We start from the raw sequence: 13,271 nt of genomic DNA, 5'->3' as shown, positions 1-13,271 counted from the left end.
ATTCTCACAAGGTAGATATAAGTATCTGATCTTCAAGATTTAATCAAAACAGCAGTCTTTTGCAATAAATAAAAAAGCGCTGTTTGTTTCTACAGATTGGCCATTACATTGGGTCCTTCCCATACCAAAACCCACAGTTTGGATGAAGTTCCTAACAATTTACCCATACCAAATAATCTCAATATCACAATAAGAAATCAGCAATACCTCATACAACTCTTGGTCACAGCAGGAATTAAAAGATTAAGCATCTTCACACACAGTTTGAGCTGAAATTCTAACAAAACATATTCTTTTTCATTGAAACACAGTCCTTTGCATTCAAGCAAAGTCCTTTCAATGCCGAATTCACATTTTAGATTAAGCTAATGGCATTTCATTCCATACCAAAAGGAATATCAACCAAGAACAAATTCGTTTGGTACTTACCGGACTCCTTTGAACCTCAACGGCGACCACCCTAACCACGAAGCCTCTAAAACCAGAACCCAACTGTAAACTGCGAATTGGATCACTACTCCAGTTTCAGTTGTTGCAAAACCAAGTCTTAAACCCTAAACCCTGAGAATAAAAATGGAAAATGGAAATGTCTTGTGCATTCGATCCGAGGATTTTACTCTCTATATTATCACCAATAATACAAGGACATCTGTTCTTTAATCTCTTAGACGGGCCTGACGGGCTTTGGGCACTTTGAAAGACAAGGTCCGGCCAGAACCGTTTGCTTGAAAGTCAAGGGCCGGGCCCGGACCGTTTCGACAAAAAAAAAAATTGGACCCAGCCCGAACGAGTCAGGTTTTGACTGACCGGTCCGGATTTGCGGGTTTTCGGGCTTAGATGCCCAGCCCTAATAAATATATATGCATCAACGGGTCGTTAATGATTTTTTTAACTCTCTCTTTCTCTCTCCCTTTTTAATTATATCTCGTAACTCCATAATGCACAAATGACACGGCATCCATCTCCAATCCATCATTCGAAATTTAAACAAAGATGGGTAGTCTATCACGCAATTGAGATTGGTGAGGGTAAAAAGGTTGATAAGGCTAACGAGATTTTCAAGGAAATGCGTCATATGGAATTACTTCCCAATACCATTACTTATAACACTCTTATTGATGGTCTTTGCAAAGCGGGGAGACTACAAGAAGCAGAAAAGTTGTTCTCTCAGATGCTAGCTTGTGGCCAGCTTCCAGATGTTCAAACTTGATGGCCTGTGTAATAACCAGCAACTTTCTACGGCAATAGAATTGGTTAAAGAAATGGAAGCCAACAAAGTCGAACTTAATATTGTCGTTTACATTCTTGTTATTGAAGGTTTGTGCAAAGCTGGAAAAATTGAATCCGCAAGAGATCTCTTCTGTGGTTTGTCATCAAAAGTTCAACCTAATGTCAGAACATACACTGTAATGATTCAAGGACTTTGTCGTCATGGCTTAATAATTGAAGCAGAAAAGTTGCTGAGAGAAATGGAAGGGAAAGGATGCTCTGCAAATGGTTGCACCTATAACACCATTATCCGAGGGTTGTTAAATAAGAATGACACGTCACTGGCTACGAGACTTATTCAAGAAATGCTTGAGAGGGGTTTCTCTGCCGATGCATCAACTATGGAATTGATTGTTGATTTATTGTCGAAGGATATAGTAGATCCGGCTTTGTTGCCGCTGTTGTAAGATTCACGATAAAGTTGATTTGTACTCTATTACGCTCAGGTATGTCAATCTCTTCCCCGCTCCGAAGTTTTTAATTTCAATTGCTGTTTTTTATTTTACTTAATTAGATTCAGAATTATAGATTGGAATTTAGACTCTCTGTGATGCAAGATTAATAGGATTTGCTCCTTCCACTTGCTTAGTTTATTATTGGTCTTGGCCTTTGTTTGAGTCTTTTGGCATGCCATGGTAGGTAGCCACCTTTTTTTTCTTGCTTGTTACTGTTTTAGGAAGGCAGCTTCTCGGTTTTCTGGGGTCTTAGTTTCTTTGCCATGTATGATGCAGTTTTCTGTTGATAACTGCTTACAAATTTCAGGTTATTCGTGCAAGGGCAGAACTACTATAGTAGTAGAAGGGGTCCGGACCAAAGATTTTCTCAAACACAATCTAATCCAATTAACACTCATTAACTCTCAAAGAACGTGAAGGAAATTTGATGCAATTAACTAGATTGGACCGCTCCCACCAATCTGAATCCATGCAATGGCAAATGGAGAAACTTTTTTTTTTTTTTTGACTTTGTCAAGGGGAACCCAAAGGCTTCCTAGGCCCAAGATAAACCCCTTCAGCGCATGTGAAATGCTCCAATTGTGCATTGCAGCACAGTGCCTGGCCACTTTGACAGCTTCGGGGTTCGAACCTAGGTTGGGGAGCACACCCAACTAGGCAAAAACCACTAGGCCACTTGCAGTGGTTAATGGAGAAACTTAATAAAGTTACTGGTAAGCATCTTTAAGTAAAGAACCAGCCAAATTTTAAAGAAAAGTTATGAAATATATCAGAAAGGAAAGATTTTACGTACTGATTATACTTCTTAGTATTATTTTCAAGTTTCCAACCCCCCCCCAAAGCTTTAAATTCTAGTTCCGCCCCTGTATTCATTGTATGTATGTGTGTAGATTCAGAAGTTTGAACAAGTTGGCTGAAGCTAACTCTTGCACCTCAACCTGTAAGCTTGCTTGATTGGTAAACTAGAACCTGACAGGAATGGGAAGGGTTCTTCGGAATTGTATGGAGACCTTTTAGAGGCATATTCAAATATCATTTTTGGTCTTGTATGAATCTGGGATTGTAACAAAACTTCCCTCTTTAATCGTATATATATCTACTCCCACTTCCCTCTTTTGGTTAATCAGCGATTTCAAAGCTTTTCGTGCTGATAACGTGTTGTAAAACAATAGTAAAAGAATTTGAGAGAGAGAGAGTTTAAACACAAAGAATGAGATGATCTTCTATTCATCTCACTATGAGATTTATATACGAGTACATAGGGTATACAAAAAGGCAACGTTTAATAGCAACGTCAATTACTCCTATACACAATTCTATCAATCACTAATCTATAGTGAAAGGCACATATCACTCTTCATCTATTTACATGATTTAGCCATAACTATTTACAACATCATCAAGAATAAAAAGTACTGTGTATGTACATGATCAAGAAACAAGAGCTATATGTATCAATAGAAAAATAGAGGTATAATCGATCAGCCTATTCCTTCAAAACTCACCTACCATCACCATTAGTATTATTGAGTATGGGAAGAGTAGCATTTGAAGGTAATTGCCCTGCATCCCCCATCACGCTTGTACTTGCCGATGAGTGGTAAAAGCTGAAGTCAGTTCCTCTAGTTGACGTATCAGTTCCTAGACTGGTGCCAGTACATCCATATTTCGTTTGGCTGGTTAGATCATCAAATCTCCAGTCTGTCAAGTAACTGGGCTTTGAAATAGCAGGAGTCACTTCAATATCTCCTGCAAGCATTCCAATCACGCGAGACATAGGTGGTCGTAGCATTGGTGATGATTGAGTGCACAAAAGTCCTATGTTGATAATTCGTCTTGCTTCTTCCTCATTGAATTCGAATAATCTAGAGTCTACTAGATCAACTTCACGTTCGTTTTCATGCAAGTTCCAAGCCTAAGGAGGAAGAACACAGTAGTATTATGAAAAGTGAAACAATACTGAAGATAACTAAAAGATTGTGTTATGGTAAACCCAAACCTCTTCATTGTAGCAGAACAGTGTAACAGAATTAATCATGACACAACGAACATATCAAAGTCAAAATCTGAAAAGCATAAAGTTCTTACCAATTCAAGAAGATAAACCATATCGCCTTCCAAACTTGGATCAGAATTTGGCCTACCGCTGACAATTTCTAGAATGACAACACCATAGGCAAACACATCGGTTTTCTCTGTCAAGTGTCCACGCATAGCATATTCCGGTGCAAGATACCCACTGCATTATTAACAATTGCATGCACTATCTGTAACTCACCCAACATAGTTAAAAACGAAATGAGAAACTACAAGAAAATATGGTGGCCAAAATGTTTGAGATCTTACAATGTTCCTGCAACCCGAGTACTCATGTGGGTCTTTTTATCATCATAATGCTTCGCCAAACCAAAATCTGATATTTTGGCAATGAGATTAGAGTCAAGCAGGATGTTACTTGCCTTCACATCTCTGTGTACAATTCGAAGCCTTGATTCTTCATGAAGATAAGTTAAACCTCTAGCTACGCCCAAGCATATATCAAAACGTGTCGGCCAATCAAGATGCAAGGCTCTTTTTCCTGTTTCACACAAGCCATAATTATAAGCCAATCAAGATGCAAGGCTCTTTATCCTATTACAAGCTAGAAGAAATAAATTGATAATGGTATTCTCATACCAAATAATGCTTGATCAAGACTCTTGTTCTCCAGATACTCATAGACAAGGAGCCGTTTGGCTCCCTCGGTGCAGAATCCATACAAATTTACTAGGTTATTGTGTCGCACAGAAGATATAGTGGCAATCTCAGTCACAAACTGGTTCTTTCCTTGGTGGGATGATGCAGACAATTGTTTTACGGCAATTACTCTTCCATCATTTAGAGCACCCTATTAATAACAAAAATCTGTCAAAGTTGGGCAAAATTAATATGTACTGTTCATGACACCCTTACGCACTAACTTTGGGCTTCATGTCATAAATGGTGATATAATGTTTCTAATGTATTGGACGTATCCGTTCCCTATATATATATATATATATATATATATATATATATATAGAGATGCACGTGCTTTAGGAGATGCTTGTGCTTTATGCTCTTCAACTATTTTAAGGATGATGCTTTTTCTCATATCATCCTAATTTTCACAAATGAAAGTGCTTGGCATCCTACCAATCATAAGTCAAACCTCATGATCTAATGGTAAGGTGCGTACTGCTGCCATTTCATGAATACAGGATCAACATATTTTATAAGGGACATGAAGAAAAAATTTTAGAAAGTTTATTAGGAAAAAAGAAGGAAACAAAGAATCTGGTGTTTCAAGATGTCAAGGTTTACACTCATGCATATGAAGTAGATATACAATATTCTTGCATCAAGCAGTAAACATTAAAGCATTCAAATGTAAGTAGACACACCATGAAAAATCGAAAATCCTTAATCAGCATAGTAACTTACTTTGAAGACAGGCCCAAATCCTCCCTCTCCAAGCTTATTATCTGGACTAAAGTCATTTGTAGCTGCCTTCAGTTCAGAAAAACTGAAAGTGAGAGGTCCAAGATCTATTCCCAACAGCTCTACAAATTTTTCACAATGAATATCTCTGTTAGCATGTTTCTCTCTCAATCAGATTGCATTCTTTTTCTTTTTCTTTTTTTTGCTTAAGTACAAAGTATGCATCTATGTTTTTCTCACAATCAATTTGCTTTCTTTCAAGTTAAATAAAATATCCTAGTTTACAGAAATAAAACAACAAAAGTAGAAGATTCCACTTATAGCTATTAGCTAATACAATATATAATTATTTTGTCTTTTGAGAAGTCAAACTTTTGTAAATAGTTTACCTTCATCATAGTCATCATCAGTGTTGTGCCTCTTTCTTCCTTGAACAATATATAAAAGCAGCACCACCAGAATTAAAACTCCACAACCAACAACAATTCCCACAATAAGCCCAGTCCTATTCTTCTTCCTACTTGGCAGCTTGTTGCTGACGGTAGGTTTGAATTCTGTAGAAATTAAAGCTCTTTAGTCAACAGCATGGAGCACAGTGTGAAAGAAAGCATCATAAACTAATAAACTGGTCCGACTATAATTTTCATTTACTTTACCAGGTGTAGCACTGATGGCTGAAACAAGAGGTCCATAAGTACCCTCCTCTGGTATACAGCAAGTCCCCTTTCCAGCCCAGAAGAAATGGATTTCAAGGTAATTCTCTGAAACCACCTGAGCCTTGTATACCTTTTCAATAGCTAGCAAAGATGTCTTATTTGTCTCCTTCCGTATATCAAAATCTTTAACAACAAGAACATCCTGAAAACAGATAGATGAGGAACATATAAGATCTTGCTGGTGATAAATGTGACATTTTGGGCAATATAAGATATATGTGATGGTTAAAGGTAAAAGACGAGACCAGAAATAAGATCTTGCTGCTGATCGATATTCTTTTCATTCAGTGATTCTCAATATCCATCAGATTTTAAAGTGCATCTTTCCTAGAGCATGATTTTATTAAAATAATATTAACAATAATTTGAGATGACACAGACCTGGATATATATATCAAACACACGTCTTCCAAGACTTTTTCTTTTAAGGGTATCTAGGATAGCTTGTTCTGCAAATTCAAGCTTCACGGTATAGTTTCCATTCTCAAGACCCAAGCCATAGTATCTGAGTGATGAAGCAGAGATCCTTGCACTCTGAAATAGCGTAGGGTCTGAAGTATTTCCGATTGGAGATGAAGTGGATATTGTATACTTTGGAATGTTGGTCCCAGTCAAATATGATGCAGCTGTTGGCATTATTGATTAACAAGAATCAAGTTAAAAGTAAAAGCTTGAGCAAGGATAGATTTTCATTTCATACAAGATGCCAGATGATCAACAGGTGGATAATATCTTGACAAAGGTAGTGTGAAATGGAACTTTCCATTCTATGCACAAACTTGATGAGGAACCTTGGTGTGATTACTAAGAATGTTTAATTAAAATCTTAAGGGTTTAAATTAGACTATGCTATCATAGTGACAACTAATATTATTGAAATGGTACATGATAGCTTAGATCATGTAAATTACATGGTATATATATTTAAACCTCCTTATGGAGGGAAAAAAATGAAGAACTATTACCTACAAACTGTGTTTTAAGACCGACATTGCTAACTCCCCATCTGTTTGTGTCAGTCACATAATATGTAGCTGGACCAAGGGGCTCAATGTCCTTCTCATACACAGTCCCATTGGATATCGTAGCCTGAGGACCACCGCAGTTAATCATGAAGTTATAGTCTGTGCAAAAATACAACAGAAGTTGTCACAGAATGTTCAGAGAGGCATTTTAACTTAGAATGTTCATATGAGGTTTGAACTGTACTTACAAACTGGACTATCACGGTGGCAAGGGAAGCCCCTTTGAAGGCAATGCAACCCTGAAGGTAGACCACTGAAATGGAAAAGAAAATAAGTAAGCACTTAAATGAGAAATATAGCAGTTATTTTGTTGGATAATAAACAACCATATCTGTTCTACTTGGCCCTTCACAATATCCAAAACCCTCATATTCATTTCCATCCATACAACCTAGAACATTGCCAACATAGCACATCTCTCTGAAAGCACACCCCTTTTCTCACCTCCGGGGAAGGAGAGAGAGAGAGAGAGAGAAAAGAAAAAAAAAACCACCCTCGCAGAATAATGCCTTACACGAATGAGGATTACTCAAGCTTGCACTTGCCTCCTTGAAGAGACGCTGCCATAAAGTACAAGCTACTGAACAATGAACACTCTCCTATCAAGTTTATCGGAAACAAGCAGAATAGAAACTACCTCCATGCTCTCCTAATTTTCAATAACATTGCTGTAATCTTCCCTTCCAGTATTTGCTGATTTCTTCAATCAACACAGAAACTAGGATTTGACAAGTTATGTTATTGAGAAAGCCAGTAGATTCAAGGGTAAAGAACACAAAAGGTTGCTTCCCCCACCCCAATGCTCTTCAAAAAACCTCATCCTTTTTCCCCATTTTCCAACCCCAAAACAAACAACAGAAGCCAAAGAAGCACTCTGTTTAAGGAATATCCATCCATGGGCTCCAACCTGAACCTCTAACAACTCTCATCCAATTCCATGCAGCACATATTTAGTTGGAATGACATAAAAACTGTAGAAACTGTAGCCCATATTTACCAAGTCTCCAACCCCAGAACCTCCTTTTTGTCCTTGACTTGAGTCACCTGAACTAAGAAACCTCTCTTGCTTTTTGCCACCTCTTCCCACTATCCCTTCCAACCTCCTTACCACACCTGAAGGAATGTCAAGCTAGTCATCCACAAATGAACCAAAGTCAACCCGCACTCTCACCCCCCCAGACAAGAATGCTACTGGATCCTCTAATCTTCTTGCAATACTCTCCACCACTGGTCCCCAGGGTCTCGAATGCCCTCCCTATCGTCAAGACCTCCACCAACTGCCTATCCCTGCTGTCTCAACAAGCTTGCTCAATCAATCAACTACCAATGTAAGTGAAAAATGAGAACAAGAATATCCTTGACGAGCCCCTTTTAAGATCAAAACTTTCCTCTAAATCTCCCACTAAATTCACACAGCCTCTTATCAACTTTCTCCAACCCCTTTTTTGCTCCAAAACATAATCCAAAATATTCCAATCTACATAATAATATGATTTATAGATTCCGCATTCTTATATTGATGAAGCTACCATCAGACCATTAGATCAGTGGATTGACAGTGGGATCCTGAGTAACAATTGAACCAACTAGAGACTTGATTAGAGATCCGAAACAGTACCCCCATGACAGTTCAGGGGCAACAAAAGACACGGGGGTACAATAGTAGCCTCAATTACCATTTTTAAAAAGCCAAAACTATGAAAGACATATATTGCAAGTGATGTGACTGTCACATGCATTATCAAAATGTTCACAGTAAATGTGAGCTCAGATCCAAGGAATCACCTGCTGTTTGAACTGTCTATGCTGAAGTTGTTGGCCACCAAGTTACTGCAAAATATACCCAACATACAGAAATGTTAATATCATCTTATAATATATGATGCAAGCCCATCCAGTCAAAGAAAAAAGAATCTGTATTGTTGGAAAACTTCTCCATCAAACTAGCCAAGTGTAACATACAAAAGTCACAATAAAACTTTTAACCAAAAGGGAACTAAAAATAGCAAACAGAACATAAAAGCTGATTGTAAATGTGGAATGTCAAAGACATACAGGTCTAGGCTTTGTTCGTTGACCCAACTCGGAAAGCTCTGGCCTACTAGATTATTGTATGACAAATCTCTGCATTCATTTCACACAAAAATGTTAGATACTTTCATACCATAAATACAACACAACAGTGGCACATTATCAAATTTAGTTATTTGTCAAGTCATATATATACTGCAATATATGATTTTGCACCATATATAATAATCTGAATCTACATACTCTTAGAGTCAGACAATACAGCTCCAACCCAAGTTAAGGAAGAAGTATTTATAAAGAAAATAAAATTAAAATAAATAAATCAATGCAGGCCTTCTATAAATGAAATGTCAGTCTCTTTTTTGGGATAAATTTTAGGCTTTTAACTATAACTCATCATTGCTGCTTTCTATTTCCTTCCTCATAATGTTATCAGGTGGCCTAGTTACGATTATTTTAGTGGTGAGAACAAATCTGTTAATTACTTATCTCTGCCTACTGAAAATAAATCTGTACTATTTACTAAGTTTTTCATATAAATCATCAACCCAAAGACAACGTTTAGCATCTAGTATCGACATCACTAAAATAAAAAAATAAAAAAACAAAATTTAACTAGAAAAGGAAAGTGACGGTATTCAGAATCCTTCACCAAAAGAAAACTGGCCGTGTACAATTCAAATAAAGACGAATCAAGTGTAGTATCCTTTTCATCACCAAAGAGATGGCTTGATATCACATAGAAATTTATTTTAATACAAAACTCCAGTTTGATTGCATTACAATGGATGATGTATGGAGAAAATATGCTGAAATACTTACACAACGAGAAGAGACGAGCTTTTAGACTCAGGAAGGCTACCATTCAACTTATTGTTTCCAAGAAACCTAATTATGAAGACAGAAATATATGCCTCAATATGAAGAGTATATTCTGGAGGAATATAAAGCAATTTAAGAAGCATGGATGACATATTACAAGACGGCAAGCTCACTCATATGAAATAGTGAGTCTGGTATTTGTCCATTCAAATTGTTGAAGCTCAAATCCCTGCAGTAGAAAAGGAACAATAATGCAGTTAGTCAAAAGCAGCTAGTAGTAACACATAATCACGGTGCACCCAAAGCTGGTAAGATTCTCTATGAACCAGATCATCATTAGTTAGCCTAATAGGTAATTACGTATCATTGCGTTATGTAAGAAGAGAATCATATATGGTATCGCTGCTCTTCAGTACATAAGAAAACAGGTTTCAGGTTGGGAAATTTGGGTTTGCTCAACATATTTGACCACCGATCAGAGAGAAAAGCTTACAGTTGAAACAATTTTCGGTAATCTCCAATGTTGGAAGGAATTGAATCAGAAATATTGTTATTCCTCAGCATTCTGCAGGATGTGAAATCAAGCTCTCATAATAGATTTCAGAATGAAAACAAACAACAAAACAGAGATATGTTAAATGTCCAAATAAATTCAAATGTAGAGAATGATTTGCCTTACAAAACTTCTAGAGACGTCATATTCTTGATAAATCCAAGAGAAGAGTTGTCATTGGCAATCGTTAAATCAGTAATTCGCCTATATTTACATCACACAGGAAATGGTAAAAGATATAGATATGCACAAATAAACAAAAGGTGACAAGTAGACCAGGTAGATACTCACAGCTCAGTCAAAAGAGTCAATCTGGACAGTGAAGATGGTATGGAACCTTCAAATGAGGTTCCCTGTAACCTCCTAACAAACATTTAGCTAATTATTAATGGACTATATCAGAGACCAATTTTTCTTGGATATCATTGAGCTTAAATGCTTGATTCTGAAGCCCAAATAAATGATGAACCTATTATCATTCAAAGGCAACTGAACTGAATGGAATTATATATATCAAGAGGGGGGAACAGAGAGAGAGAGAATCTCACAATTTAGTAAGCTTTGTCCAATCTCCTACGAAGTCCGGTATCCTGCCAGTGAGGTTTATATCTGTTGCCCAACTGAAACAAACACAGGTAACCTCTGATATCAAATAACAGTTCTTCCCCTATTTATCACCATTTGGATGTAAAGCCCTTACTCACAATATTTCCAAGTTTGTTAGATTAGCAAATGTTGGTGGAATCTCACCGCTAAGTCCAGAATTATCAATGTAACTGCATGCCAAAGTGTAAACAATATGCATTGTCATAAATATGTGTATTGATATATAAAACATACTTTGTAGATGAAAGGAAACGAAAAGGCATATATATGAGACTTACATCTCTTTTAATGTTTTTAAATACCCCATCTCAGGAGGCAGAGAACCAGAAAGGTTGAGTGTCCCAACACCCCTACAACATTGACAATTACATTTGTGGATATGTTAGAAATTTTGAGTTTTAGATAATCAAGATTAAGTAAACGCAGGTACATGACTACAGCAGCTGACAGTTGGACGATTTTCTGGTTAAAAACAGTTGCTTGATTAAATAATATGGTTGCATGCATGCTTGAATTTGAAAAAGTAAAAACATCAAGTACGTAAGTATCCACATGATTGATCACACATCCAAATAAAGACAATGCACATATCAATGAATAATATACATATACATGTGTGTGTTCTCTTTTCTGGATTAATGACACATTTATTTAACAATCCATGCACAGAGGCAGTGACAGTATCTAAAATGAGAAAACTTAACATGGTAAATATCAGATTGTCTTGTCTGAAGCTTCAAAATTAGATGACTTACAAGAATGTCAAATTGGTGAGTTTTTCAATTTCCTTTGGTAGTTCCCCTGATAAGTCATTGTGTCCCAAGTCCCTAGAAATCAAAATACAAGCACAGGTGTAAATAACATTCTTTACGAGGAATATGCTCTTTAATAGAATTCAGATTGGCTTACAAGTATTTGATGCTGGTTAGATTTCCAATCGATGCAGAGATAGGTCCTGTCAAGTAATTTTTTTTCACATTCCTATAATGAAGAAATGGAGGAAATTAACAAACAACTTGGGTACATAATAGCTACCAATAATTTACAAGAGTTTACCGAACATACAGATATTGAAGGAAAGTCAAAGCATAGAGCTCTTCTGGAATTGGAGCAACAATGTCCAAAGTGATTGCTTTCCTGCGAATTCAAATTGCAGATGAAAATGATGCAACTTATGATATGACTGATATCATAGATAAAGTGAAATTCTTGAGAAAGGCAGCATTTGGGTAGAAACAACAATAGAGGATGAGACATAATTACAGTTGGGTAATGTGGCAAGTTGAGTTTGAATTATAAGAGCAGTTGCATTTGACGAGGAGATTGTAATCATCGTCATGGAAATAAGCGGTCTCATCATCTTCATCTACCGCAAGTTCACTGCATGGATCACCAGTTGTGTTCCATTGCTTTGTATTGACCGTAATATTCCATTTCTGAAAGATTGCATTCAGCGCTCTCACTGCACCACCAATTACAAAGAATTAATCCATGTCTTCCACAAACCAAACTGTTCTTTTTTACCTCAAGTTTGACAAAATATACGAGTTTTAATACAATTAGAATGTCGATGGGGTAGAATTCACTTCCATTCGAGTAAAAATAGTTCATTTTGTTTCAAAGCAACAGACGATTAGTCAAGCGTAACAACATTGTGGACTAATCCGCAACCCGCTTCCATCAAAGACAGGAGAGAGTGCTCCAAGCATTGCAACAATACCCCTCATCCCGCATTCATTCAATAACAAGCAAATTAAGCCTAGTCAAGCAGACATTGAAAGAAAAACGCAGAACAACCAACATTTTTCCACACAAGACAACATTTCAACGGAAGGTACAGCACACAGAAGAAAACATTTGCTAAAAAATCAAAGACAGTAACTTTCACCCACAAAGTTTCGATCTTTTTGCTACCCAAGAAAAAAAGTTGCTAAGCGAACTTCAACTATTAATAGGAAAACGAATAGCACTATATTGCTATATTGAGAGAGAGAGAGAGAGAGAGAGAGAGAGATCACCTTCAGAGGTATCTGTGGTGGGTTGAGCCTGTGCAACAAACCCAGAGATGAATATGCTGCAGGCTGCTGCAGCATACCAAAACCACACCACCAGTGACATGAATCTGATCTTCCTTCCTCTCCTGCTCAATCAATCCAAAACTATATATGGGGCTCCTTCCTTTCTGCGAAGACTCGGAGACAAAGCAGATAAAAAGAAAGAGAGAGGAGTTTTGGAAATGGTGGCTAACTGAAAATAGACTGGCACCGCAGCAGTCGTCACCAAAGTTGAATTAAGGGAAAATCAGAAAGTCAAATCCCAAGAATATGAGAAAGGT

The 13,271-nt window shown here is 37.0% G+C and overlaps 2 protein-coding genes across 4 annotated transcripts in view; both read right to left on the bottom strand.

Annotated features, from left to right (window-relative positions):
- The window catches only part of LOC112165814, a 5,153-nt gene extending 4,550 nt beyond the window's left edge, over positions 1-603 (bottom strand). The window contains exon 1 of the mRNA XM_024302486.2: positions 430-603. The gene's annotated coding sequence lies outside the window, so the exon portion shown is untranslated. The remainder of the gene's footprint in view (positions 1-429) is intronic.
- LOC112165810 (probable LRR receptor-like serine/threonine-protein kinase At1g56130) overlaps positions 1-13,271 on the bottom strand; it is a 26,793-nt gene extending 13,522 nt beyond the window's left edge. Inside the window, exons 1-25 of one of the 3 annotated variants that reach the window (XM_024302479.2) lie at positions 12,955-13,270; positions 12,200-12,398; positions 12,002-12,073; positions 11,846-11,917; positions 11,692-11,763; positions 11,215-11,286; positions 11,035-11,106; positions 10,879-10,950; positions 10,622-10,693; positions 10,457-10,534; positions 10,271-10,342; positions 9,935-10,006; positions 9,778-9,843; positions 8,980-9,048; positions 8,710-8,754; positions 7,113-7,177; positions 6,865-7,023; positions 6,281-6,525; positions 5,840-6,041; positions 5,573-5,737; positions 5,187-5,305; positions 4,401-4,611; positions 4,071-4,302; positions 3,813-3,963; positions 2,921-3,639 (exon numbers count right to left, since the gene is read on the bottom strand). In XM_024302479.2, coding sequence (XP_024158247.1) covers positions 3,226-3,639; positions 3,813-3,963; positions 4,071-4,302; positions 4,401-4,611; positions 5,187-5,305; positions 5,573-5,737; positions 5,840-6,041; positions 6,281-6,525; positions 6,865-7,023; positions 7,113-7,177; positions 8,710-8,754; positions 8,980-9,048; positions 9,778-9,843; positions 9,935-10,006; positions 10,271-10,342; positions 10,457-10,534; positions 10,622-10,693; positions 10,879-10,950; positions 11,035-11,106; positions 11,215-11,286; positions 11,692-11,763; positions 11,846-11,917; positions 12,002-12,073; positions 12,200-12,398; positions 12,955-13,054 — 3,168 coding nt within the window. In that variant the 5' untranslated portion in view covers positions 13,055-13,270 and the 3' untranslated portion in view covers positions 2,921-3,225. Of the gene's footprint in view, positions 1-2,920; positions 3,640-3,812; positions 3,992-4,070; positions 4,303-4,400; positions 4,612-5,186; positions 5,306-5,572; positions 5,738-5,839; positions 6,042-6,280; positions 6,526-6,864; positions 7,024-7,112; positions 7,178-8,709; positions 8,755-8,979; positions 9,049-9,777; positions 9,844-9,934; positions 10,007-10,270; positions 10,343-10,456; positions 10,535-10,621; positions 10,694-10,878; positions 10,951-11,034; positions 11,107-11,214; positions 11,287-11,691; positions 11,764-11,845; positions 11,918-12,001; positions 12,074-12,199; positions 12,399-12,954 lie in introns of those variants that run through there. The other 2 variants (XM_024302480.2, XM_040506968.1) reach the window with 2 other exon arrangements.

Source organism: Rosa chinensis, chromosome 5, assembly GCF_002994745.2.
Source record: "Rosa chinensis cultivar Old Blush chromosome 5, RchiOBHm-V2, whole genome shotgun sequence".
NCBI classification, from domain to species: Eukaryota; Viridiplantae; Streptophyta; class Magnoliopsida; order Rosales; family Rosaceae; genus Rosa; species Rosa chinensis.
Note: the sequence above shows the minus strand (reverse complement) of the source record. Positions and strands in the feature narration are given on the sequence as shown.